At 40.1% G+C, this 24,507-nt stretch overlaps 1 protein-coding gene and 1 non-coding gene across 2 annotated transcripts; one reads left to right on the plus strand and one right to left on the minus strand.

Moving 5' to 3' along the window:
- Nucleotides 1-3,519: 3,519 nt before the first annotated feature.
- On the minus strand, nucleotides 3,520-24,507 carry LOC114135381 (protein kinase C delta type-like). The gene is made up of 17 exons (XM_028002638.1): nucleotides 24,346-24,507; nucleotides 11,618-11,748; nucleotides 11,257-11,529; nucleotides 9,418-9,580; nucleotides 8,659-8,690; nucleotides 8,457-8,542; nucleotides 8,106-8,235; nucleotides 7,900-8,000; nucleotides 7,733-7,808; nucleotides 7,435-7,583; nucleotides 7,157-7,330; nucleotides 6,329-6,420; nucleotides 6,179-6,241; nucleotides 5,960-6,098; nucleotides 5,593-5,781; nucleotides 5,372-5,500; nucleotides 3,520-4,771 (listed from the first exon to the last, which is right to left on the minus strand). Exons 2-17 carry the CDS (start codon nucleotides 11,724-11,726, stop codon nucleotides 4,613-4,615), a joined length of 2,064 nt encoding a protein of 687 aa, XP_027858439.1. The 5' UTR covers nucleotides 11,727-11,748; nucleotides 24,346-24,507; the 3' UTR covers nucleotides 3,520-4,612.
- Nucleotides 10,940-11,011, plus strand: trnae-cuc (transfer RNA glutamic acid (anticodon CUC)). The gene has a single exon. It is a non-coding gene; the product is annotated as a tRNA-Glu (tRNA).

A 24,507-nucleotide genomic window follows, 5' to 3' on the forward strand; every position in this document is an offset into this window, starting at 1 on the left:
ATGTTGTGAGTGGCATGTCGCCTTGGAAACCAACGCCGAGGAATGCGGCGTACCGCTTGAAAGTGAAAAAAAAAAAAAAAGCACAAACGTTGAATATCAGCAAACAATGATGAGCCATACGGTGAAAAATAATGTATTTTAGAACTAATAATGGCGATATGTCAGACAAATCAATGCGTAGGTCTTCAAGTCAACGTATACAATGCTCACTTTTTTAAATTTACCTCTGAAAATACAACAAAATAAAAAAATATATAAAAATTAATAAATAAAATAATAATAATAGTAATTGCTCTTATTATTATTATTATTATTATTATTATTATTATTATTATTATTATTATTATTATTATTATTATTATGTCTATGCTGAGGAAATGATCTTTTTGTCCCTGAACTACGTCATTTAATTTCCCTATTTAATTTTCCTCTGGGATGAAAATTATTAATATTTTTAATTAAATTGCAGAAGTTATTTAAACACATTTGTGTGCTATTATTATTTTTGTTGTTCATCTACTACAACTATTCCCTCCTTTTTATTGGTATCATCAGTAATACTGGTGCCTTCACAGGCTATCTCACACTTTTCAGAGTGTAAGAACATGAGACCTTGGGATTTTATTGGTCTCTAACTACAGATCAGAGTGACTCAAATTCAAATGTGTTAGAACTTATTTTTCAAACTACAACTACTTCTAGATTAAAATATTCTTGTAGATTAAATTATTCACAATGTCTGTGACAGACGTGCAATATGAATGTCATGTCTTATTTAACAGATGTGGTGTTTTATTGAGTAGCTAATGATGATTTTTAAAGAGTTATCAGTAACTCTCAGGTTTCAGCAAAAACGTTTTTCCCCATTTCTAGTTGGAAACATTAACATCAACCGAAACACAAAAGACGAAATGATGTATTTTACGTCACATTTTGCATTTTGTGTGTCCAAAGAAAATGCCTGTCTTCAACATGGCGGCGACGTTGACGCTCACGCGGCTTCTACTTCGTCCAAATCTGTGGCGCCAACCGTCGCCCAGGCAACAAGCGGGACCTTTACTGTGGAGGGTCGAGTCGCCGAACTTCCCTTAGCGTGACGCGCTTTTCCTTCACGACCTCGATCCAATATGGCACAAGTGTCCACTGCGCATGTTCTGCCGCCTATATGCCTCTGAGCCTGGCTTCATCATCATCATCATCCGGACTTCCATCTTCACACACACACACACACACACACACACACACACACACACACACACACACACCCCACACACACACACACACACACACAATAAAACATCTGACGAGCAGAGTGGAGACGAAAAATTATAACAAGCACACAAAATGAAAGAAAGATCCCGACATTTCCCGCTGACATTCATTTACAGTAACAGAAATGGTCGTCAGGGGAGGGTGTGCTTCTTTTCTTTTTTTTTTTTTTTTTTTTTAAATCCCCAGCGGAATTTGGACTTATAGTTGATGGTTCAGCTGAAATGAACTGCTCGCATTCAGGCTAATCGGCCCCACTTTCGATAAGTGTGTCGTATCGTTCCCGTCAAAAGCAACACACTTCGAGATAAAGAAGTCGGCAGAATGTTGTTAAAGATGAACGAGTTGCTTTGTTTTCCTTCCTTGGGGCTTGGGGGGAAGCATGTGATATAAAGATGAGGGTGAGTTAGTACTTTTAATTAAATCACATCACAGCACATTGTGATCCCGCACAACACGCTGCTCACCGATGGAAAGTCGTATTTTTTTATATTTTCGGAATAGAGGGCGGGAGAAACTGCTGGAAATATGCGTTGACGGTGTGAGTGCAACGCTCAAAGTCCGTCCATTTATCACTGCAAACGCCCTTCCTCGACCAAATAAGTGCATTTTCTCCTCTGTGAAACCCGCTCCTATAGAACCTGAAACACATTTTGCAGCTCACTCGAACGATTAGTAAAGGAAAAAAAAAAAAAAAAAGGCTTCTGCTGAAAAATAATCCTCCACAATAGACCAACCCTTCGCCTGTTATGACAAAAGGAGGAGAGAGAGAGAGAAAAAGAAGAGAACCCAGCCGACAGGAATACACTCTGGTGGAATCAACCATGAAAATAAAACAAAGTGTCTCGCTTTAACTGCGAAGAGCAATGAATTCATCAAAGGGGAAGGAATTTATTTCCTAATTCATTTATTTGTTCAACAAAAGTAAAGGTGCTGCTGCTGTTGCGAAGCATTTTGGGAAAAAGGCGACACCAAATGAGAAGCTGCGTTTTTTTTTGTTGTTTTTTTTTAGTGCGAACACATCATGCGTCTTTGTTTTTGACCGTGCCATTTCCTAATGAGGACAATCCATCACAATTGTACTTCCATTTTAATGCTACGGAAGGTTTTAAACCACATGTTTGCAGGGAGAAATGTCTTTTAAAAATGAACACTGTGGTTTGTGGATGCGCACACTTCTGGTTTTGTTGGACATCCCGCGGGAAACGGTGAGACACCGCCGGGGTCCAGACTGAGAGGACGAGGACGGGTCACACACGAGGCGTGCGCGACGCGAGCACGTTTCTCCCTCGTCTCCTTTGTGGCCGCTAGATGGCAGCCTCGGTTTTTGTGTGTGTGTGTTTTCTTGAGTTGAGCTCTCAGGTCCCAAATCATTAAAATTAGTATAGTATGGAGTGAAAATAGTGTCAAAATAGTATAGCGCTATGGAAAACATTTGAGCTGTGTTTTGTCGAACTGTTGTTTTTTTTTTTGTTTGAATTTTTGTGAGGGAGAACAAAGAACTGAATCAGAAATGGATCAACAGAGTGAGAAATTACAGAGAATTGTTTTTTTTTTATTACATTTTATCACATTGTAAAAGGGTAAACGTGATCACGTTCGCTTTATAGCATTTTCTCTATAACTTCCTTTCAGCATGTAAAATCACACAGATATTTGTCACATATTTCTAAACCTCAACCGGGGGTGAGTCCCATTTAATTTCTCTATGTACAAATAACAAGACTAAATACAATGGCTATCAAAGGTTTACAAGATAAATCATGCCAGTGTTTATTCTTCATGTAATATGACATGTACCCTGTACAATTCAGTTGAAAAACAAACAAAACTGCTTCTAAAATACGTAAATACACAATAACCTGTTTGTCTAAGTTTGCTCACCATCAAACTAAACTTTCCGTCATCAGGTGAGCCCACAGATTCATTCCCAGACATTCCAAAGCTAATTTTTCTTTCATAAAGTTGTGGATTTGGAGGACAGCTTGGACTCGCTGGGATCATGGATGACAAAATCCCTTTTCATCTTCCAACTTTTTAGCAAACAATACACTCTTTTGAGTCAAAGCCGACTGGTGTGTGGAACTGTTCATGACTTTCATCAACCCCGGTTCATAGGAAAGCTGAATTTTACAAACTGGTTCCTCAAATACAAAATGTTTTCAGTTAAACAGATTTCAGTGTCTCGTTGAAGACGCCTCAAATCCAAAGCTAATCAAATGCAACGTGGACAGTAGATGAGAAGGAATGTTCAATTTACAAGTATATTTATTCAGAATCATTTGTAAAAGATGGACATTTCAAAAGGACTCCATTGAAATCAAGCAGTAAACAGCCGAACACATTATTTGTTTAGACAGAGTTGCATCATTTCCCTGTTAAATCCCAGTATTTAAATATTGTAACATACATATGACATAGTAAAGATCTGCTCTCACACAGAAATGCCACTTCTCTTATAAAACAACATTCTTTATTGCATACGGACGTACAGGTGTGATATTAAACGCATGCCGCGCATTCTTCCACCGAGTTTCACGAGGACCCAGAGAACTTCACTTGTACTCTCCTTTATTTTGATATACAGAGTGATATTTCATGTCATACTTGTTTTACATAAAGACAGAATAAAATATTAAAAACAGAACAAAACATAAAGGGATAAGAGAGGAAAGCAACGACAGTAAAATGTTCATGGCATAAACGCTTCAGTTCAGATCAAATTTATACCTTCGACACTGTTACAGTACATTTCATTCCAAATGGGCTAAACCGGCTGCACCAACAAAACAGCAGCGGCAACAACCTGTAGCACCATTTTGCATCTAAAAAAACCAGAAAAGCATCTCAAAAGTCCTTATAATCTCTAACCGGGTGCAAAAAGTGCTGCAACGAATATGATCTCCGCGTACATTCAACTCCCATAGTTTGCATGTGCAATGTCAGGTTTATACAGTGTCGCTGTTTCATAAAATCAAAGTGTGAATCTTGTGCCTGCGTATTAAAGAGTTGTGATACGGTACACGATGAATGAAGAAAACACGATTAACAAATGAAGACTAAACTGGCAACTGATTTGTACCCCTTAGCAGAAACAAAACTGGTCCACGAATCCTGAAGCTTCGCGCTCCGTTGGAAACCTGCGCCGTCTGACGGAGGAGACGAGACAACGCACATTTCCAGCAAACGTCGTTTTATCTCCTGATGTATCAGAGGAACCATAAAGCTTACAATCAGGCTCAAAAGTCACTTGACCCCTACACCACATGAAGATAAACAGAATAACATAAGAGCCTACTTCCGTGTCCTGAGCTAACACTTTAGTTTCTGTGAGTTTTTTCTTCTATTTTCTTATCAGTTGTTCCATTTTGGGGTTGACGAAGGAAAAGTCTCTAAATGCAGTCTGGTCCATGGTTTCAAGGAGCTTCTTGTCGCAGTTAGTGAGGCGGGGTTTCTCGCTGAGGAAGTCCCTATCAAAGTTGCTGTAGTCGTTGGGAGATTTCTGTGGGCACAAAGGAACAAAAACAAAAGGAGCTCAATGAGTTTCACAACAGCCGCTAATCGGGACAGATGCAGACGCAGCTGCAACGCCATTAATGAAGTTCAGTAAGTCAATTCAATAAGTGGAACCCATTATGTAGATCCACTCCTAAGTGGTATATTTCCATTAAGTTTCTCAAAAATCTAAAGTAACTTGAGACATAAAAAAATTATATTATAATTAATTTTAATTCCACAAATGTCTTGGTCAGTGCTCCTTAGCAATTGGCCTGTAGCACTGCTGAGGTGTCAGGAAGCCTATGCTGCTTTAAATAACCCATGAACAATTGATACTTTTCCTTTTTTTTTTTTTGTTTTGTCTGCACAATTTTTTCCTTCCACTCAACTTTTCATTAACATGCTTGCAGAATTACAGACTTCTTTAGTCATGGCCTTTTGTGGCCAGTGACTGTCTGCTGGACAACAGTGACAATGAACAGTTTATTCAGCAACTATTTTGTATGGAAAATACTTCTTTATTACTACGATATTCCAATTTCCAAGGAGCACATTTTGTTTCCTGTCTCCTGCTTTACTGTGCACTTCTAATATATTCCCATACCACTTTGGGCTTGTGCGGCGGCTCCACTTGTCTGTTCTCCAGCGCCGACCAGTTGATTAACTGAAAGAAGCTGTGGGCTCTGATGTCGCCGACCACACCCAACCTGCGACTTGGCTCTCGCACAAACAACTGAAAAGAAGGACAGGAGGAAATACAACTGAATTGCAAACGACAGAAATGTAGAGTGTGCGATCCTACTCTTGACACTACTAATTATTCACCTGCTCAAGTAGGCTCCTTGACTCGTCGGTGATCCACTTGGGGTAGTTGGGGGCATCCAACCGGATGGATTCAAACAGCTCGTCCTCATTGTCACCGTGGAATGGCGACTGACCAATCAGCATCTCGTAGACGAGCACACCGAATGACCACCAGTCTACTGAGAAGGTGTACTTCTGTCCAACCAGGATCTATGAAAGAAGAGACAAGTGGAGTTGCGTCGCGTGCAGGTGCAATATTCGTAAAGGCCACCAGGAGGCACACAAACATTTATTTATATAATAATACAAATAAAAGAAGAGTAAGGTTTGGCATTTAAATGAAGTAACAGAATATATGAGGATATTTGTTGAGGAGACCCGGACTAACCTCGGGTGCGATGTAGTCCGGCGTCCCACAGAACGTTCCGGTTTTGTTCTCTGCAGAGATGTTCTCTTTGCACATGCCAAAATCTGCTATTTTGATGTGTCCAGAACTGTCCAGCATAACATTATCCAGCTTCAAATCTCTGTAGACAAACAGACATATGCACGTCAAATGAGACAGTTTTCCCAGGTTGATCGTAACGCCCCGGAACCAGAGTCCTACCTGTAGATGATTCCTTGTGCGTGAAGGAACTGAAGCCCTACGACGATCTCAGCAGCATAGAACCTACGGGGAAAATTCAAACCGTGTCACGTCGATTGAGACGGCTTTGCACCTGCAAACCTTTGCGTCACAGGTTGGGTGCGTACTCACGTAGCTCTGGTGAGATCGAAGCGGCCTTTCTCCTGAATGTGAAACATCAAGTCGCCTCCGTTGAGGAACTCCATCACGAAGAAGAGGTGCTCCTGTGAAAACGAGATATAACTGTCAGCTCACAAATGGGATGTGAAGAGCACAAGTGGAGGGCGTGGGGGTGCGGTGGGGGGGCGTTCAGATAACACAGGCTGGGTTTGTGTGGCGTTATCTAACGAACAGCTGGGAATTGTCATTCTTAGCAATAAAGCCTCAGTTTTGGGTTGGGCTTGGTTTTCTCATGCAGAGGAAACCAAACGAGAATGGATAATATAAAATTATGTTAATCTACTTATTATCATGTAAATAGAGGAATAGATAGCTTAACCTGTTGAGGAAATAAAGTAAGTAGTAACTGCAACAAGTGCAGAGGGGTGCGTACGCATGTGGAAAGGATCGTTTTAATCGCACATCCCAGATGATTTGTACTTGACTCACCCTGGTGCTACAACAAGCGCCAAGACGGAGCGGGAAGACGTTAAGCATAAGCTAAAAAAATGGGAGACGTTTCACTGCTTACTTAGCTGGTTGTCTAAAAATGAAACGAAAGCTAAAATAATATGCTGCTTGTGGCTTTAATTAAAGTAAACCTTTAGGCCCCATCTACACTCTAATTTATTCCTCATTAGTTTACCATGATGCAAGTAGAGAAACCTGTTTTACTAACAGAGATGTGCAATACCCTGCAACAGCATCGGCCTACAAGCACAAACTTTTAGAGAATTGCGTGTTGGACCAGCAGAAGGTAGTGCAAAATTGTGAAGTGGAAGGCAGCAGGAGTGTTCTTACTTTAGTCTGGAACGTGGAGTAGAGGTGAGTGAGGAAAGGATTGTTCCACGCAAGGCTCAGGACTCTTTTCTCCACCATGGTGCACTCAACGTCGTCGTCCATGAGCACCACATCCTTCTTCAGGGCTTTCACGGCAAAGTAGAGACCAGACCCCTTCAGCTCTGCCAGCATCACCTGTAGGTGCGGGACGTTCGGAGAAGCACGTAGCTTTAATAACCACCGGGCCGTCATGTTATCCCAGGATGAGGTTGTTTAAGGACGGACACAGCAGGGCATACCTTGCCAAAGCTACCTTTCCCCAGAACTTTATGGAGTATAAAGTTGTCCAATTTGAGATGGAGGAGCTGGGAGGTCGGGGCTGGGGTTGGGTCTTGTGCCGGGGTCGTGGCAGGCGGCGGCGGCCTCACGCTCTTGGGTTTCTGGCCAGCTAAAAATACACATTTGGACACTTTGAGTACATGACTATGTATGTAGATACCCACGCAAATTCCGATCAAAGCGTTGCAGTTCAAGAATATATTTCAAAGAATAAAACAAACTATACAAGGAAGATGAAAGTGGATGTTTAACTCTTACCTTTAGGATCTGTAATTATGCTCCTGTCTTCATAAATCCCAATATCTGGATCCTCTTCCTCCTGGGTGTCGTTTTTCTGCAGTGAACATTTTTTATTTGTCATTTTGGGTGAGCATCAACATGGATTTTTAAAAACAATCGAGTACAAAGCTCAACTCTCCACCCACCGTGGCAAACTGGGCCAGAACTTCTGCGAACAATTTCTGGTCGACTCCACACATATTGGCCACTTTCACCTGGCAGTAACTATGGACGTTCATGTTACACGCTGGACGGAGGATGAAGCGTGAGGTAGAAGTGAGGATGTTAGCACCACAGCAGAGTTAGAAGACAGATGTATACAAATGACAAAAAGGCGTTTTGTGGGATTCACCGTCGCATTTCAGGCCCTGTCTCACGAGACCCCACAGGAGACTGCCGCAGTGGTCACAGAACGTGGGGCTCTTGTAGTTGTAGAACTTGAAGCGATGCGGCACGTTGACGTTGAAACGTTCGCTCTGGAACTGCGTGAACAGAGATTAGAACGCGTCAGCTGGCTGTAGGTAAAAAGTCAAAATCAAACACTCGTATTTTTATTGGTGTGACGAATAGTGCAGATGAAGAATAATTTTCAAATCATTGGTGAAACCACAGCAGGAAAAAAAGGAAAATATTGATGAAAGTCTCGCTGCCGTTGCCAGATCTGACGTTGACGTTTTTGCTGCAAATCATTAACTCCGCTCACCATGGTATCAACGCTGTTTGCTGCTGTTCCAGTGCAATTGTAGATGATTTTCTCAAAGCACTTCTTGTGGATGGCTGCATTGCATTCTGGGACAAACGACATGTAATGTTAAAGTTAGAAAGTGAGAAAAAACGCCTGGCTTACAAATGTCCAGAGGGTAAAAACGTGCAAACATGAGGGCATCAGCTTAGAAGCCACTTACGTTTGCACTTGTACCCCTGCTTGTTGAGACCCCTGTATGAAAGAGAAAAAAATAGATATAAATATTTTAATATTTCTGGACTGAAATGCCTGAAATGACTGTCGCACTAGGATTTGTTTGTAGATCTCTACCTTATTGACATATTGAAAAATGTCTGTATGGAACGGTCTCCAAATGCGACAAACCCAATAATGTGTGTGTTCGGTGGTTTTGCATTTATTACAGGCAAAACTGAAGATAAGGGATAACAAAACTAAAAGTAAGTAAATATAAGTCAGTGTTAAAACACAGGCTGGAAAAAACAACAGATTTCCTGTTGCTCTTTTCTAAGCAGATAAAAAATGTCTGTAGATGGATAGATGGAGGAGGAGCTTGACTCACAGATTGGTGAAGCTCCATAAATGGAGGCCTAAAGCAGGGTTAAATAAAAAATATATATAGAGACATATACAAATCCCTAGTAATGAACCTGGTCTCCAGCTGTGCAGAGGGGAAAAACCCCCGCATGCTGCAGTTTCTCATAAATCTTTTCCCAAAAATATTAGGAAAGTATTTGGAATTTTCCCTCCTCTTCATAATTATGTGCGACTTTGTGCTGGTCGATCAAATTAAATCCCAATAAACTACACTAAGGTTTGTGGGCATGATATGATTAAATAAATATAAGAAGGTCACACAATCATGAGAAGTCCACAAAGGAGCAGTCAGATGTTGCTGAAGTTACAACTGGTCTGCAACAGAGACTGGAAATGGTCTCACCAGACGAACTCTCTGCAGACAGAGCAGAAGGTGGGCTGGCGGAAGAACGTGGCAATAAACTCGTGGTTTTTGATGCCGTGAATCTTTTGTTGCTTAACGGCTCCTCTCCTTCTGTTGAGAGTCATAACGCCTTCTGGAGGAGGAGCCTTCGTTGACGGCTTGCCTGCCACAGAGGGGGAAACGTAAATATATGCATTAAATCCCAAGATTAACACGTTCATTTTGTCAACCAGAACTGCTATCAATCCTTCCTTGTCCAACGTACAGAGCAGTAGTCAAGTTATTTCACCTTTCTTTAAGCTTTCACCATCTCACAGATGTTACATCTTTCTAAAGTGGGCATGACCTTGTAAATACTGAGCTGGGTTTGGAGGCTAAATGCTGACAAATGCTCTTCTAAATGAGCTGCTCAGTCAGTACAGCGGGGGTCTTTCAGAGGAGACTGTGTAGAAGGTGTGGGAGAAGCAAACAAAGCAGACAAAAGCTGTGGAAGAGAAGAAGGGAAGGAGGGAGGATGGGAGGGGGGCTGACAGAGGAACAATCTGAAAGAGAAGCAGTCTTACAAATGTCCTCTGGAAGAACAGAGTGACAAACTGAGAGATATAGTCTAACTTTCTCTCTGTTGGAAGAGAAAGTTAGACTGGAAAATCAGGAAAAGAAATCCACTGAGCTGTTTAAGCATACGTAAATGAACACTGGGATGATTTTTGGGGCACCAGTGGAGTGGGTGGGTGGACACTGGTGGAGTGTGGGGCTTGTTCCTAAAAGAGGTCCAAACACCCAAATTGTACTCCCACAATACAAAACCAATTTAAAGACATCTAGTTCTCACCATTTTGCATCTTTAATGTATTATTGTTTTTATTTTGGCACTGTCATCTTTTCAACTTGATAATTTTGATTTCTATGAAGTTTGTACACCACTATCTACAACGTCAAGAGCTTTTCTGCCTTTAGTAAACCGTAAAACAAAGGTTACAGAAGGGAGATTTGATGTAGGAATGGAAATAGACTTATAATTTTTAACTTGATGTTCTATTTAAAACTGATCAAAGAACCTGCAACCCATTTTTTCTCGTATGTGTTATTATGCTCAGAATGACAAAAAAATAATAATTTGCATTGGGAACGCAGGCCTAAAACACAGGCAATTAAAGGTAATGTAGCATAGAAAAATTACACATCATCCACTAACTTTAAAAGGATTAATATAAGAATGTGGAAAATCAAGAGTAATTTGATTTTTATTTAACCCAACAAGAATCTAACTCATTGAAAAAAATCTCTTTCTTGGACATATAGCTTTACATAGCTATATGTATATGGATTTAATGGATTTAAGTATTATATATTCCTGAATACCACGTGTTTCAAGAAAATAAGACGGCCTATTTGGTAGCACTTCCTCCAGTAGAGGTCAACATACAACACTAGAGTGAGAGGCAGTGGATCCACATAACCACAGGGTTTATGGGTGAGTGTAAGGTTACTGCAGCCCTCACACACACACATCCACATATCATCCCTGGTGGTCTAGTGGTTAGGATTCGGCGCTCTCACCGCCGCGGCCCGGGTTCGATTCCCGGTCAGGGAACACATATTTTTTTTGTTATTTTTAAACCCTGTAGCCTAAAATGAATGTCATTTTAAAATCTCTTGTATTCTCTCCTGTTTAAAATGTATTGTGACAAACTAAGGAACTTGCATGACCTGAGTGTCTTGGGACTTTATAAGAAGTCCATGAAAACAAGCATGTAAAACACAGGAAATGTTATAGACAAATCAAGTTACTACAAATGCCAAATCAGCCCAATGCAGAAGTTTTTTTTTTTTTTTTACCTATATCTGTGTCCTCCAGGAAATGCTGTAAGGAGATCTGAATTCTCCCCGAAGGATGAAGCTCCACCCAGAATTCAGTTTGGTTTTTGTTTTTCAAGGCCTTGCAGCGCTCCGTCAGAGTAGACATTCCCAAAGTGACCTTAGCCAGAGGCTCGTCAGAGCCCTTCAAGAGGATCACTTCGATGACACGACCCTCATAGATATGAGCGTCAAAACTGGACTTCCACTGAAGATACATGGTGGGCTTCTTTTGTACCAAGGTCTTTCCTCGCTCTGTGGAAAAACAGGAAAATTACAGGAAAGTCACGCAGGGGTGCAAAAACTCAAAACTATAATTGCATGCACGTATATCTGGCCATACCTGTACTGACAGATTCTTTAATCCTGACGGCACAAGTCGGTGTGCCATCCACGGGGCCCAGAGCGCCCATGTCGTAACCCTGCAGGGTAAATCGTAGGAAGGGTGCCATGGTGACCGCTCACCCCGGACTCCTAGAGAAACAACAAACCGTCAATCAGGGCATGTCTTTATCTAACAGTTAAGCTCAAAATTATTGATACTCCAGGTAGATTTAACATTAATATCACAGTGGACCCTCAGTAAGTAGCTGAAAACACTAATAGTGCCCTATTTTAATAGTTCAAACACCAAGCACAGCTTAATATGCATTAATACACAAACTGGAAACCGTCTTGGCATTTTCGCAGAAGCTAACATCCATGGTACTCCTTATTTCTGCTCTTGTTGTACAGCCAATAAGCGGCAAGAAAAATGAATGGCTACTTCGTAAACACCAGCCAATGACGTGTCAAGTGGCTTTCCGCCCAGGCAGCTTCTCAAGCTGCATTTTCTCTCATTTAAATGGGCTCTTAAACAAAAAGTCATAAAAAATATATATTTCTTGGGCGTTCCAAAACTCAGGGCCCTGGGCTACTGGTCCTGAATACTCTTTCTAAAGTCTGGCCATAAAAATCTGACAAAAGCTCGCAGGTTTCATCTGAGAAAAAAAAAAATTAAATCAACGTTATAGAACCAGTTACTGTACGAGACATGAGAAATATACTGAGACACTGTCTGTAAGGTAGCATTATTCTTTCTAATTAAGCCACCATTCATCCTTCATAAGATGATAATGTTCCCTTATTCTCATGCTACATTTAACACCAATTGATTGATCAAGTACATGCTGTCATGAATGTGCACACCTCCCTCTTAGTAGACTAAAAAGTAATCCAGGTGCTATTTTAAGCCCTTGGCTGGACAGAGATCTTGTTTTGCTCCACTGAGATGAACAAAGTATTTAGTTGAACATTTTCTTTATTGCCTTTAAACAGCTTTGAGAGGAGATGGAAATTCCCACTTTGGCAGCTTCTACTGTTAACCACAATTGTCAGTAAAAAGAAAAACTCAAATCCAGTCACAAAGTACACATCTCAAGCAGCAGTGTGTCTTTTTATAATGTCTGGTGAATTAATAATAATAACAATAATAATAACAATAATAATAATAAAGACTTTGTAAAATCTAGAGCAGGTTTCTTCCAGAAGTTGGCTTATGATCTGCAAGTTCAGCGAAACAACCGTGATGTATCAACAGCGGTCTCCAAGGTGTTCATTAAGTCTTAACCTCCTTTAAAAAAAGGTCCAGCATTACTCAGCAGCCAAACTATGCAGTACTGCTGCATGCAGGTTTTAAGCACCTGAAATATTCAGTTTATTGTTCATAGTTGGATCAGCAAGATGCTGATATAAAGTGGTTAAGAACTTGTTTTTCAGCCCCAGAGATGCCTTACTTAATACTTAAATACTTTCAAATTCTGCACAAACGGAAATGTGCTTTAGTAGCAATTAGTCTCTTTAACACAAAAAACGTGTTGTCAAAAATCATCCCCAGCCTCAGACCACTTACAACTGCATTTGCGCCTTGGTTCCCCAGAGGGAGTGGAAAAACTGAGCAAATGTAATTGCACAAAGGAGTGTGGAGAGGAAAGGCCAAACGAGAAGCAAGAAAATCAACAAATCACTGGAGGGTAGACTAGGGCACATAAAAAAAATCTGTTAAGCCAGCAAAAGAGACCCCAAAGACACACTGAAAATATGCAGCGATACTTCATAAAATTAGGTCGCAGCGTGTTGGAGAAATAAAACACTTGATATCATAGACAGAAAATGCTGGTAAGGGTATTGAGATTAGAAAAACATCTTGTCACATGAGCTTTTGAGAGGTTTCCTTAAAATAATTTGCTGTGAGCAAAAGATGCCAAAAAGAAAACAGTGGTTTTAGGCTAACAAAGAATGCTAATTGGCATTGCTATTAGCACTGTTTAAAGAAGTATCCACATTTTCTAGATTGTTCATCTGGCAACATTTTTGTTGCCCTACAGAGAAAAAAACAAAACAAAACACTGTCAGAGAGTCAAATGTCAAATGTTTTTGCCCACGGTGGGAAAACCATGATGGATTAACCATTAGCTGCCACCAACTACAAGCTACTTCACTGTTTTGCAGGCAATCTGAAATCTTTTGCTGTAAATTTACAATATACTTTGATCAAACCTGAACCGGATAATACAGAAAGATCACTTAAAACCGTGTTAATTTATGACACCTTCATTTCATATATGTAGACATTTTGTAAACGTTTTACAAACGCCCTTAAAAAACAGTTTTTATATGGACTCACTGAAGCTGTTCTGAATCGTACTACACTAATTACAGATTGTCATTTATTGAGGTTAAAACTCAACAACGTTTATCATCTTTGTTAACTTGATGCATCATTATACCTCTGGAATAAAGATTACATGAAATTCTATTTATAGAATAACTATAGAAATATTATTATAGAATAATTTATATATAAATTTCAAGAACTGATATTGTTTTAGCATTTTTTTTTTTTTTTTAATGGGCAAAACTCATAATTTTCTTCTTATTGGCACAGAAATCAATTAGAAACAAGGCTGTACTCTTCCATGACAGGGACCGCATTAAAAACAACACAACTGTGGAGCCAAAAGTACATAGCTTTGTACAATAGGTAGATTAAAATCAAAGTCATGCACAGAAGATGCATCATAAACAAGTCCTGTAATTCACAGAGCTTGAGTTGTTGAAAAATGGCCCGTAGGAGGAAGAGGAGATCAAGCAGGTCTAACAGGCTTGGGAGCACGGCGCCAGCAGAGCAGCGGGCTTATCTTCGTTTTAGAAATCAAAATAAATAAATAGGCTGTTAAAAGACCACTAGACATGCTGATGTTTGTAAGATGAATCGTTTCGTTATAATGCGTCAATCTGGCAGAATAGAGTCTCCAGCGTGAATACATGACATAATAACTTGTAATTTTCCCAGGCTGTTGCATAATTGATCACCGGTATGAAAATATGCTCCAGGTAAGAGCTGTGAGCCAGACAGTTGTTGTCTAATCATGCTTGTCATCGCTCAGCTACTGGAACATACATTTTTAAAAAAAAAATCTCTGAAGCGTGAACTGCACCTTTAATGTTTTGACAGGATGCTCACAGGTTTCAGTGAGTCAGCGTGAACCGTGTCAGGTCAGTGAAACTGACCCACTTCAACACAGTCATTTACAATATTGTCAATATCACCTGAACGTTTTCCTCCAATTACATGTGGAAAAAAAAGATCACTTACTGCAGTGATTAAAGCCTGTTGACTCAACGCAAAGGTATCTCGGCACCAAGGGAAAAAAAACAATCTACATCTTACATGTTTTCCTTGCAGAGGTCTGACAAAGTGCATTCCCGGTTTATTGTGACGGATTAATGAGCAACTAAACAGCAACAGAGCGTTGATAAACACAAATGTCGAAACATGCGTCTGAAAACTGGCTGTGGTTAAAGGTATGCGTTATAGTTCGTACTTGATCAGTTGATTTTTTTTTTTTGGCTATATGTGGGGGGCCACACTACGCGACTGAGTTGGGGGAGGAAATCTGCAACAGTTGGGGCCCAAAAATATGTCGGTGTGAGAGGAAGTGAAGAGGGGAACAAACTCTACACAAGTAGAGACAAACATGTTTGAATCTATTTTAGCCAGAACTGGACCCGGTCAGGTAGTGTGAACTAAAGTGCAAATGTGCAACGCTGACGACCAATGAAAAAGAGAGGCTGAAACGTGCCTCAGGGTCGAGCTAACTTTTTGTTTTGAATTATTTGCAACCATAAGAGCAGGAAAGCAGTGGATATAAACCCAACAAGCAGAAAGAACAGAAGTTCTCAGCTGTTCAAGATAAAACCAGTAAGAAATGAACGGCACTATTGAAATAAATCAAACAGTTCACACATTGTAAAGATAACGGGACTTAAAATAACACATTTAGATTTCTAAATGAAATATTTCCCATACAGGATATTTATAATAAATCCACTATGTTTTGAGTGACTCACCCAAAACATGACATTGTTGTTTGTTCAGGTAAAACACTGGGTTTCCTACACCTGTGTATTATAGGCCTGGTGGGCCACCAGGCTTTACTTGCCTCCCCACCAGGCTGAGCGTTGTTTGTTTATTTTGAATAAGGTTTTTTGGATTGTTTTAATCTGGGTTTATAGATGACTCATTGAACTGGGTGTGCACCAGTTGGGCTGTCTCAGCGCCTGCATGTTGGCCTCACACAGTATTATCTCCAAATTATGATGCCTCCTCGTGTACCTCCAAATTATTGTTAAATAAAATTATTTATTGGTTCTAGTAGCCTTTATTTGATAGTGAATTGACAGAAATGTGGGTAATGAGAAAAGGGGGAAGAGATGCGGCAAAGGTCAACAGACCGGGAATCAAACCGACAACGGCTGCGTCGAGGACTAAGGCCTCCTTATGTGGGCTGTGCTTAACCCATGCGCCACCACAGCACCCCAAATGTTAGCAAATTTTGACATTTTTAACACAAAAACACGGTGGGCTGCTAGTGGACTGCCATAGCGCTGCTACCACTTAGCAGGTCTTCTGGGGGAAAACCCTGGAACATTTAAAGTCCAAACTCAAGCCACCTCGCACCCACCAATAAATGCTCCAGGCTTTCACACTGTTAAATGCATTATATTTTATTCTGCATCTCTTTCATTTTAGAGGGAACAAGAATAACACCTTCGAAGTCTAAGAATACCTTCTGTAATTGCCAAGCAGTGGCACGTTTGTTCCTGTAAACTCTCACCATCTTGAGATAAGCGTATTTTTAAGTGTGCAGTCCCAAGTACTTTAGTCGTGAAGCAGAAACCAGTCTGTCAGTGTGAACACCTAGTTAGATCTGTGATGACTAAAACTGTCGATTTTATTCTCCTCCTGATACAGATCGATTACTAAAGAAGTTTCATTTCTCGATAACGTCAACATGACATTTATTTCCGTGCCATAAATACATTTAAATCTCACTGTGTTTAAAAAAAGCGTATTAAAACCCCACTACATTTAAAAAGAAATGTCACTCACTCCTGCTGCAAACCACTACTTTACCCTAACTGGTTTTTCTGCAGGACAGCTGTGAAATGCAACTTCACTATATTAAGAAAACTACAACAATATTCAAATGGCACAAACCCTAAACTGAACATCGCCTCATCAGTTATTGCTAAAACTATATCTGACAACACGTACAGCCAGAACTTTCAATAAAATGACATTTTGCTCAAACAGTGAGCTAATTACTGCTCTGTTTTATACCAACTTGTTTTAATCAACTTGCTGTATATTTGGTCGTGGCTCCAGGTAATTGTGTTTTGACAAAAAATTTCTTCTTGTGTGAATTCTCCTTCGTCTGTTTTTCCTATTAAACGTGTTTTGACATGAACATATTGAAAATGTAATGAGAAGTGTCTCGGCTGTGTTGTGTGCATCCTTCTTTCCAACACCAAGAGGTGTTCGCCACGGGAAAGCAGGTCACATGACAAACCTGAAGGAACCGTCTCTTTCACTTTCAACGTCAAAGCTGAAACACTGACTTCTTTCAAAGCTCAACTAAAAACCCACCTGTTTAGAATTGTATTTGAAATGTAATCAATTACAAATTTATTGATGGAACCTGACTTAACGCTGTGTTTTGATTGTTGATGCAATGTTGCATTGTGTTTCTGTGTTTGTAATGATGTAAAGCACTTTGAAATGCCTTGCTGCTGAAATGTGCTATACAAATAAAATTTGATTGATTGATTGATAGTGAAACACGGCTATTATTGTGAGAGAAAACACCGTTTTGTTAGTTTTTTTAAATGTGCACATAGAGTTTTACAAGCCTTGAACACCAAAATAGGCTGTGATTGTTAAAAATTGCCTCACTGATGCACGTCTGATAAAAATCCCAGTCGACAGCCGATATCAGGACTGGAGTTTTGCCAGGGACACGGATCAGATTAAAATGTCTTGATTGGGACATCTCTTAACTGTAACATCTGCCACGTGTCCAGGACAAACAACTTTGCTTTTCTCCTTGTCTAACAAAGGATAAAGTACGTCAGGATGTTGCAAAGATTGGACAACATTGAGAAATTAAAACTCAGAAAAAAACAATCCTTTGAAGCCAATAAAAGTAAGTTATAAAGCATAAGATGTGCTTTATAAAAATCGCAACGTATCAAATGTTGTTTTGTTTTTTTTAAATAGTACTTGAAACTCACTGAAAGAGGGCAGCTATAAATGCAATTGAAAACTATTTTTTTTCCTCTTTTGTCACAGGTTTCAGATGTTGAAGATGCCAGGAAGGTTCGGCTTGTCCCCACACGTACAGCAGGAAATATCTGAGATTCTAGGTAAAACCAAATGCTTTCTCTGATTGCACCTTCCCGGACAAGCAAACCCGTCTTTCCACATTGTGTTCCTTCTCCAGGGCCTTTAACAAGGCTGCCAAAAATAAACTAAAGACAGAGCCAGGGGACACGCCATTAACCAGCGTTCACGACAGAAGCAGACCAGCCTGTTTGGAGGTTGATGGTGTAGAAGCTGAACGCATTAACCCAATGCCTCACCTGAGTCAGCACAAACACCGATCATTTAGTGCTTCCAGTAGTTTTGTTACTTCATCACTCAAATGAACAAGTTTTTATGCTGTATATTGGCCGTATTTCCAGACAAGCTTTAAGCAGGGCGATGCCATTCATGTGAAGGGGGAACGTTACAGATCACAGACGGAAAGCAGGAAGAGATTAGAAAAACCAGATTCCCACACAAACAAAATTTTACTTGTTAGATTATTATCTGACAATTTGGTGCGTAGTAGTTACTGGTTTTACTTGCAGAAAACATCAAGAGTTTTTACAATTAAATGACTTTATATGTACAAACAATGCGTTAAGCTGAACACGTCGCAAACAAATTGGAGCAAGATGTTTGAGGCGGAATAAAAAGTGGCATAATTAGGTTGACTGCTGAGATGCAGGTTTAACTTTATGTACCAATTTCTTTAACTAAGAAAAAATTGCAAAGAGTCCAAATGTTTTTCCAAACGTCACAAACTTGTTATTAATCTAATCTTTGGTTTTAAGACGTCATTGCTGGGGATGAAAGAAAAAGATTGTAATGTCTTCTGAGCCTGCCAGATCTGAAACTAGAGATAAACACTGAAAGTGTCATTTCTTGTCCCTAAGCTAAAACAGATTTATTTTTTTTTTAGTTCAGTACAACAGGACAAGTGTGGACGCATGGACAGAGGCTGGACAGCAGAGACATTAATTAGCCAAGCAGAGCTTAGCATAAAATAAAAAATAAACACACCATCGCTTCGTCACTAACAGCTGGAAGTAAACAAGCACCTGCTTTGTTTTTGTTGTTGACCGTCGCCTTGACAACGTGCCCAAAGTTTACCTGGACGTACTTGCTATACAAGCAGGTAACCTTCTTCCGCTTATGAAACAAACCCACTTGTCAGCTGTGAAACCTGAAGGCCGAGCTTCTGATGAGCATCTGAGCACAAACTTCATGCTGTCATGAACGTATTGGAGACTACCGCCAACCGCCAGGGCAAGACAAGATCACGTTGCCATGACGAACTGGCGGATGGACATTAAGTTGAATTCAAATTCATTTTCACGATAATAAATATCTAAATATGCAAATAAGACCCATGGCAATGAAAATAAGAGGATTTCTTGACCAAAGCCTTAACCAGACCAAACTCAGTACGGTATGTGGTCACAATCTGCCAAATTAATACATTTGGTCTTTATGAAGAGAAACAGGGTGAATATTATGTTAATTTTTGAAAATTCAAGGATTTTGAAGTGAGGATCAATGAAGCAGTTAATATCCTACCTGCTGTAAGTCACTAAGTTAGATGAATAGTTCAGTCGTCTGCATGTTTTTAGTGGGTGGTTAGCTACACAGAGGCAGACACTTATTTAAAGAGACAGTACCAGCAGAAGGTGCTGATATTTTCTTTAAATCACTTTAGCCAGTGTGTCATTTTTGATTTACCCAACTTTCAAATCAAACAGCAACTATTTACGTGTTTTGTTCTCAGTATTTGTTTCACACAGGAAGACCGTCGTAGGGCTACGGCCTCCTACTCCATTTCCAATCATCAGCTTCTGTCTAAATGACCACCAATAGCAAACATGACAATGTTTTAACGTTTCATGAGACAGTTTTCACCTTAACCACCACAATGTCTTTGAGATCCGAGTTGGCTTTGTTTTAGACGTGTTTCCTCTCAGCCTAAAGAATCAACTTACAGAGGATTCATAATAAATGAAGATGCCAAGCTAGGTTTATACTACAAATCATAATTAATTAATTTAACAAAATCTCACTTAAAAAATTCAGAACAGTCGCTAGAAGGGGCTTTCTATGCTTTTCCAGTGACATGATTTTTCTTTTTTTCATTCCTGGTCAAGTAAGTAAGGCCTTTTTACAAACATTTACCTCATTCTCAAATCTTTCTGAGATATTGTGCCATATTAATGTCTGTCTTAACAGTTTGCCAGTCTACTTATGTGCACAAACAGGAACCAAACAAAGATGTATTTAGTTAAAATTAGTAGTGACTGGCAAGAAGGTTGTTGTTTTTCCCCTAACAAAATGCTAATATCCAAACTGCACCAGATCACACATAGATAAACAGTGATCAGGTTATATTGGGATGCAAAACGACAGAGATAAGGAGATGCGTCTCTTGACAAACAGGGTCAAGAGGTTGCATCTCCTCCCCATTGCTCCCCTGCTTCTCCCACCGACTTCTGAAACCACGTCAGACCCGCTGCACCAACGAGGGAAGGATCCTGCCTCCGTGTGAGAGACGGAACATCCGCATTTGCTCTGCGTGCATTAAACAGGGGGTATCCATTTCTGCCTCGCTCACAGTTCACAGAGGCTTAGTTAAGCCTGACAAAACGGCCTCCGAGCCAGAGGAGTCAAACAGGATGCCAGGTCGTGAGGAGGAGCGGCTGCTTGGGACAAAGAGACGAGCAGCGACAAAAGCACAAAGGCATGTGATGAGCAAAGCCCTCAGCGCCCAGAACTGATTCTGCGAATAACTGAAACACAAGTGTGTGTGTTTGCTTGTACGTGCAATTAAGAGCAGATGTCTTATTAACAAGGTTTAGTAGAATATCGGGGCATTGCTTAGTTCTTGTTTTGTCGTTATGCCTTGAAATGCTGAATATGATTTTTCTCAAGTAATACAGAAGTGCTAGCTTTAAATCCAAAAGTAAATGAGTGTTACACCATTGTCTATGTTTAGCCGTCAAAACATGCCTGTAATCTGAACTTTGTGATGATTACCGATCAGATTTGATAGTTTGAAAAACTAGTCGATTCTGACCTCTGGCTGACTGCCTGATGCATGAACTGGAGATATCTGAGTAATCCCAGAATAAAAAATGTAAAACAATTGCGACCTCTATAAATGAACATGTTTTCTGTTGCGGTTCTTTGAAAAGAACACAAAATTAATAAAAAATAGAAAGAAATCAGAGAAAACCTCATTTGTGCATACTTTAACAAGACTACCAGCTACATATGATGTCTTATTTCTCTCAAATGTAGCAGAGCATGAGAGGAAAAAAAGATAATTTGTAACAGTAACAAGCAACAGAAGCAGGGTAGCGTGGCTCAGGAGTAACACCAGTTACAGTTTAGGAGCTTGATCCCGGCCTGCATGTTGAAATGACCTTAGGCAAAATACTAAACCCCAATCTGCCTCTAGATCAGGGCTGCTCAATACGTCGATCGCGATCAACCGGTCGATCGCGGGAAGGTTTTGAGTCGATCTCAGCAGTAGGTGACAAACTGAACGCCGCCAGGACTCTGAGACCAGAACTTCCTCTTCTGACAGGCTTATCAAAATATTCACTAAGATCCTAAACGTTTGTAGCTTCATTATAGAATAATAAAATCAACAAAACGTGTTCAAATTAATAATCTCAGTAGTTATTGTTTCAACAAGGTGTTGCGCCATTCAGTGCGTTTCGGTTCCATTTAACAAAAAATAAATAAAGGCGACTCAAAGACAGACTGACTAGCAGAGCAGGAGTTTAAATTAGCCAATCAACCATCGCTGTGTTCAGGGAAGCGCTGATTAATAATCGAGAAATAAATATCAAGCCTGGAAACTTGATATCGTAACGGACTGAATGTTATGTTTTTAACGTAATCTTTGCTCATCTTGCGGGGCGCAGGCGGTTGCCACGGTAACAGGTGTGCTTAAACTACAGAGAGAGAGAGAGAGTAAAAAGGTAGGAATGGTTTTGAGATGATCACCTGTTCAGGTAATTTACCTTTGTTTACCTTTGCTGTGGCGCATTACAGCCGCTGTAGTTTCTAAACGTTGGACTAATTACCTCGTTCCTTTGTGAGTTTATGTCATTCACAACAAACATCAAACAGAACAAATATATTTGATAAAATTTTAACAAACAAATGGCTTCTACCGTGGTAATTATGTGAAATTAAATGAATTATATCCCAACTTCAGAAGATTTGCCTTTACCTTTACAGAGCTCTTTGGTTCCTCCTATCAGTCTGTAGCTTCTCATATTGACGTCATCAAACCAAATTTCAGATCTACCATAACTGACTGACACCTGCTGGCCTCAGGTTTGCAACCAGCTTGTGACTGAGAAACCAGTAACCTCCTCCCAGTGTCAGAATCTCACTGAGGAAGAAACTGTGTTACAATTTTTATGTCTTTGTGTCATGAGGTAGATCTCAGCCGGCTGGTGAGAGAAAAAGTAAAACTTGATCTCAAAAGGTTTGGGCTCCCCTGGTGTAAGACATTCAGAGGCACTGCGCTTATTCTCACTGCCCATTATCAGAAAGCAATGTAAGAATAGGTCTGTGCAGGTGTAATGCAGTCCGATCTCTAATTGAGGTGATTTCATTGCACTTGTACAAATACAAAACTCAGCTTTATTATTTCAAGGACATGACTACGTTCAGTGTTTCTTGTTAAATAGTTCACCATCCCTGCAACCACAGTCTGTCCTGTTTGCATGTGCTACCATCATGTGATCGGCACAGAAAAAGGCAGCTCCTCTCTGAGCAGATGTCTCCGCTGTATCCTCCAAGCAAACCACAATGCCCCCAAGCCTGTATTGACACAGCAGTAACTGTGGGCGGATAATGTTACCTGTGCTCTAAAGCTGCGCTGCCTCGACAAAAAAACAAAAAAAAAACAAAAACACAACTGCAGACTGGGTGACTCAAGACTTTTGCAACCAGTGGAGGGAACATTTCAAAACACGGTCATGCGCTCAGAGTCAGCGTGGGTCCGGTGTATCGGAAGATGTTGCGGTTTCAGAAGGTCGAACGAAGGCAGTTCCTTTAAAGCCTGTCACATTTTCTAAACGTGGCTTTTATTGACGGGATGTGTGTGCGCGTGCCGTTAAGGCAGGCACCTTTGATATCTCGTAATTATAGACTTTAGTCTCAGCTGTGCACAACATAAACAGACCCATTGCCAGGTTGAAGCCACGGTAACCAGAGGCGGCCGGTTGTTGTTTTTCAGGTCAAGGACAAGGTAGGATAAAAATCAACAGGATCGGGAGAAGAAGAAAAAAACATAGTACTAATAGACATAATAGTCCCTGAAATGAGGCTTTATGTCCAAACTTAGCCAAATTACAGTCCTCTTGCTCTTCATTTTAGAAATAAAGAGTCGACATTTTAAAAGTTATTGAACAAAGGCATGGGCCGACTATCAGAGTCAAGTTTGAACTTTTAGGCTTTAAAGATTTAAAATCATTTAAGTGAGAAAGTATGAGGATGAGGTACAAGCACTAACTCTCACCCACCTGTTCCTGCACACTGCCCATCAGCTGACTGAATGAAAAAAAAAGGACTGCCACTCGTTTCATTCCCTCGCAAGCAGAAAATAACTAAACTCAATTATTTGGAAATAAAACACATGTTGATCATCCTGGTTAAATAAAAACAACAATATTATTATTATTATTATTAAGAAATGCTGTGCTTGTTTTTATAGAGAAGAAAATGTATACCTGGTTTTATGTGTCGTAATAATAATACAGCACAGCAATATATATGTAATAATAAATTATATGTGGTAATGCTACTGTTCTGTTTTGCATAAAAATCTTTAGTCCGTGTTATGTTTGTTTTGTGTAAATACTGATGTTTTTTACCCAAAAGGTCGAGTCTATATACTGCTCAATCTAAAGAGGTTTATTTTATTTTTTAACCAAAATACAGTAATTTTTTTAAGGGGACTTTATTTGATGAGTTTCTATGTTTCAGCTCGAGTTCTTCATGTGAAACAGTCTAAAACAGACAGCGCTACCAGGGAACACGACATCTCACCACAGAAACGTTTCACTTGGATGTCACATGATTTATCACAGTCTCTACTCGAAAGTTAACAAACCAGCACAGCGAGAAGAACCGAGATTGGAATAGTGTTCTCTCTCTCTCTCTCTCTCTCTTTTTTTGCCACGTTTTGTTTCGCTGTGAAGCAGAGAAATAACAATCTCTCAACAAAAAAAAATGTCCTACATAAACACGGGCATGTTAAAACCCGCTTTACAACGAGGAAGCAAGCACAGGTGGATACTGGACTGTTGTCCCAATAATAAAAACACCGACTTTTAAGTCCCACTAAAGACGGAAAAAGTTCAATAACTCACCTCTCTCTTCTCAAACTGTGGACTGACTTTCTTGGTCTTGAATTTCTACCAAATTTAGACTTTTCCCGAAATCCCCCGCCTTATTTAGCCTGCTTGTGAGGAAGTGCCTCAAGTCGCTGCTGTCCTTTCAGGATCCTTTGCGGCTGTGACTGCCAGCTCGTG

The sequence above is a fragment of the Xiphophorus couchianus genome, chromosome 20 (assembly GCF_001444195.1).
Source record: "Xiphophorus couchianus chromosome 20, X_couchianus-1.0, whole genome shotgun sequence".
NCBI classification, from domain to species: domain Eukaryota; kingdom Metazoa; phylum Chordata; class Actinopteri; order Cyprinodontiformes; family Poeciliidae; genus Xiphophorus; species Xiphophorus couchianus.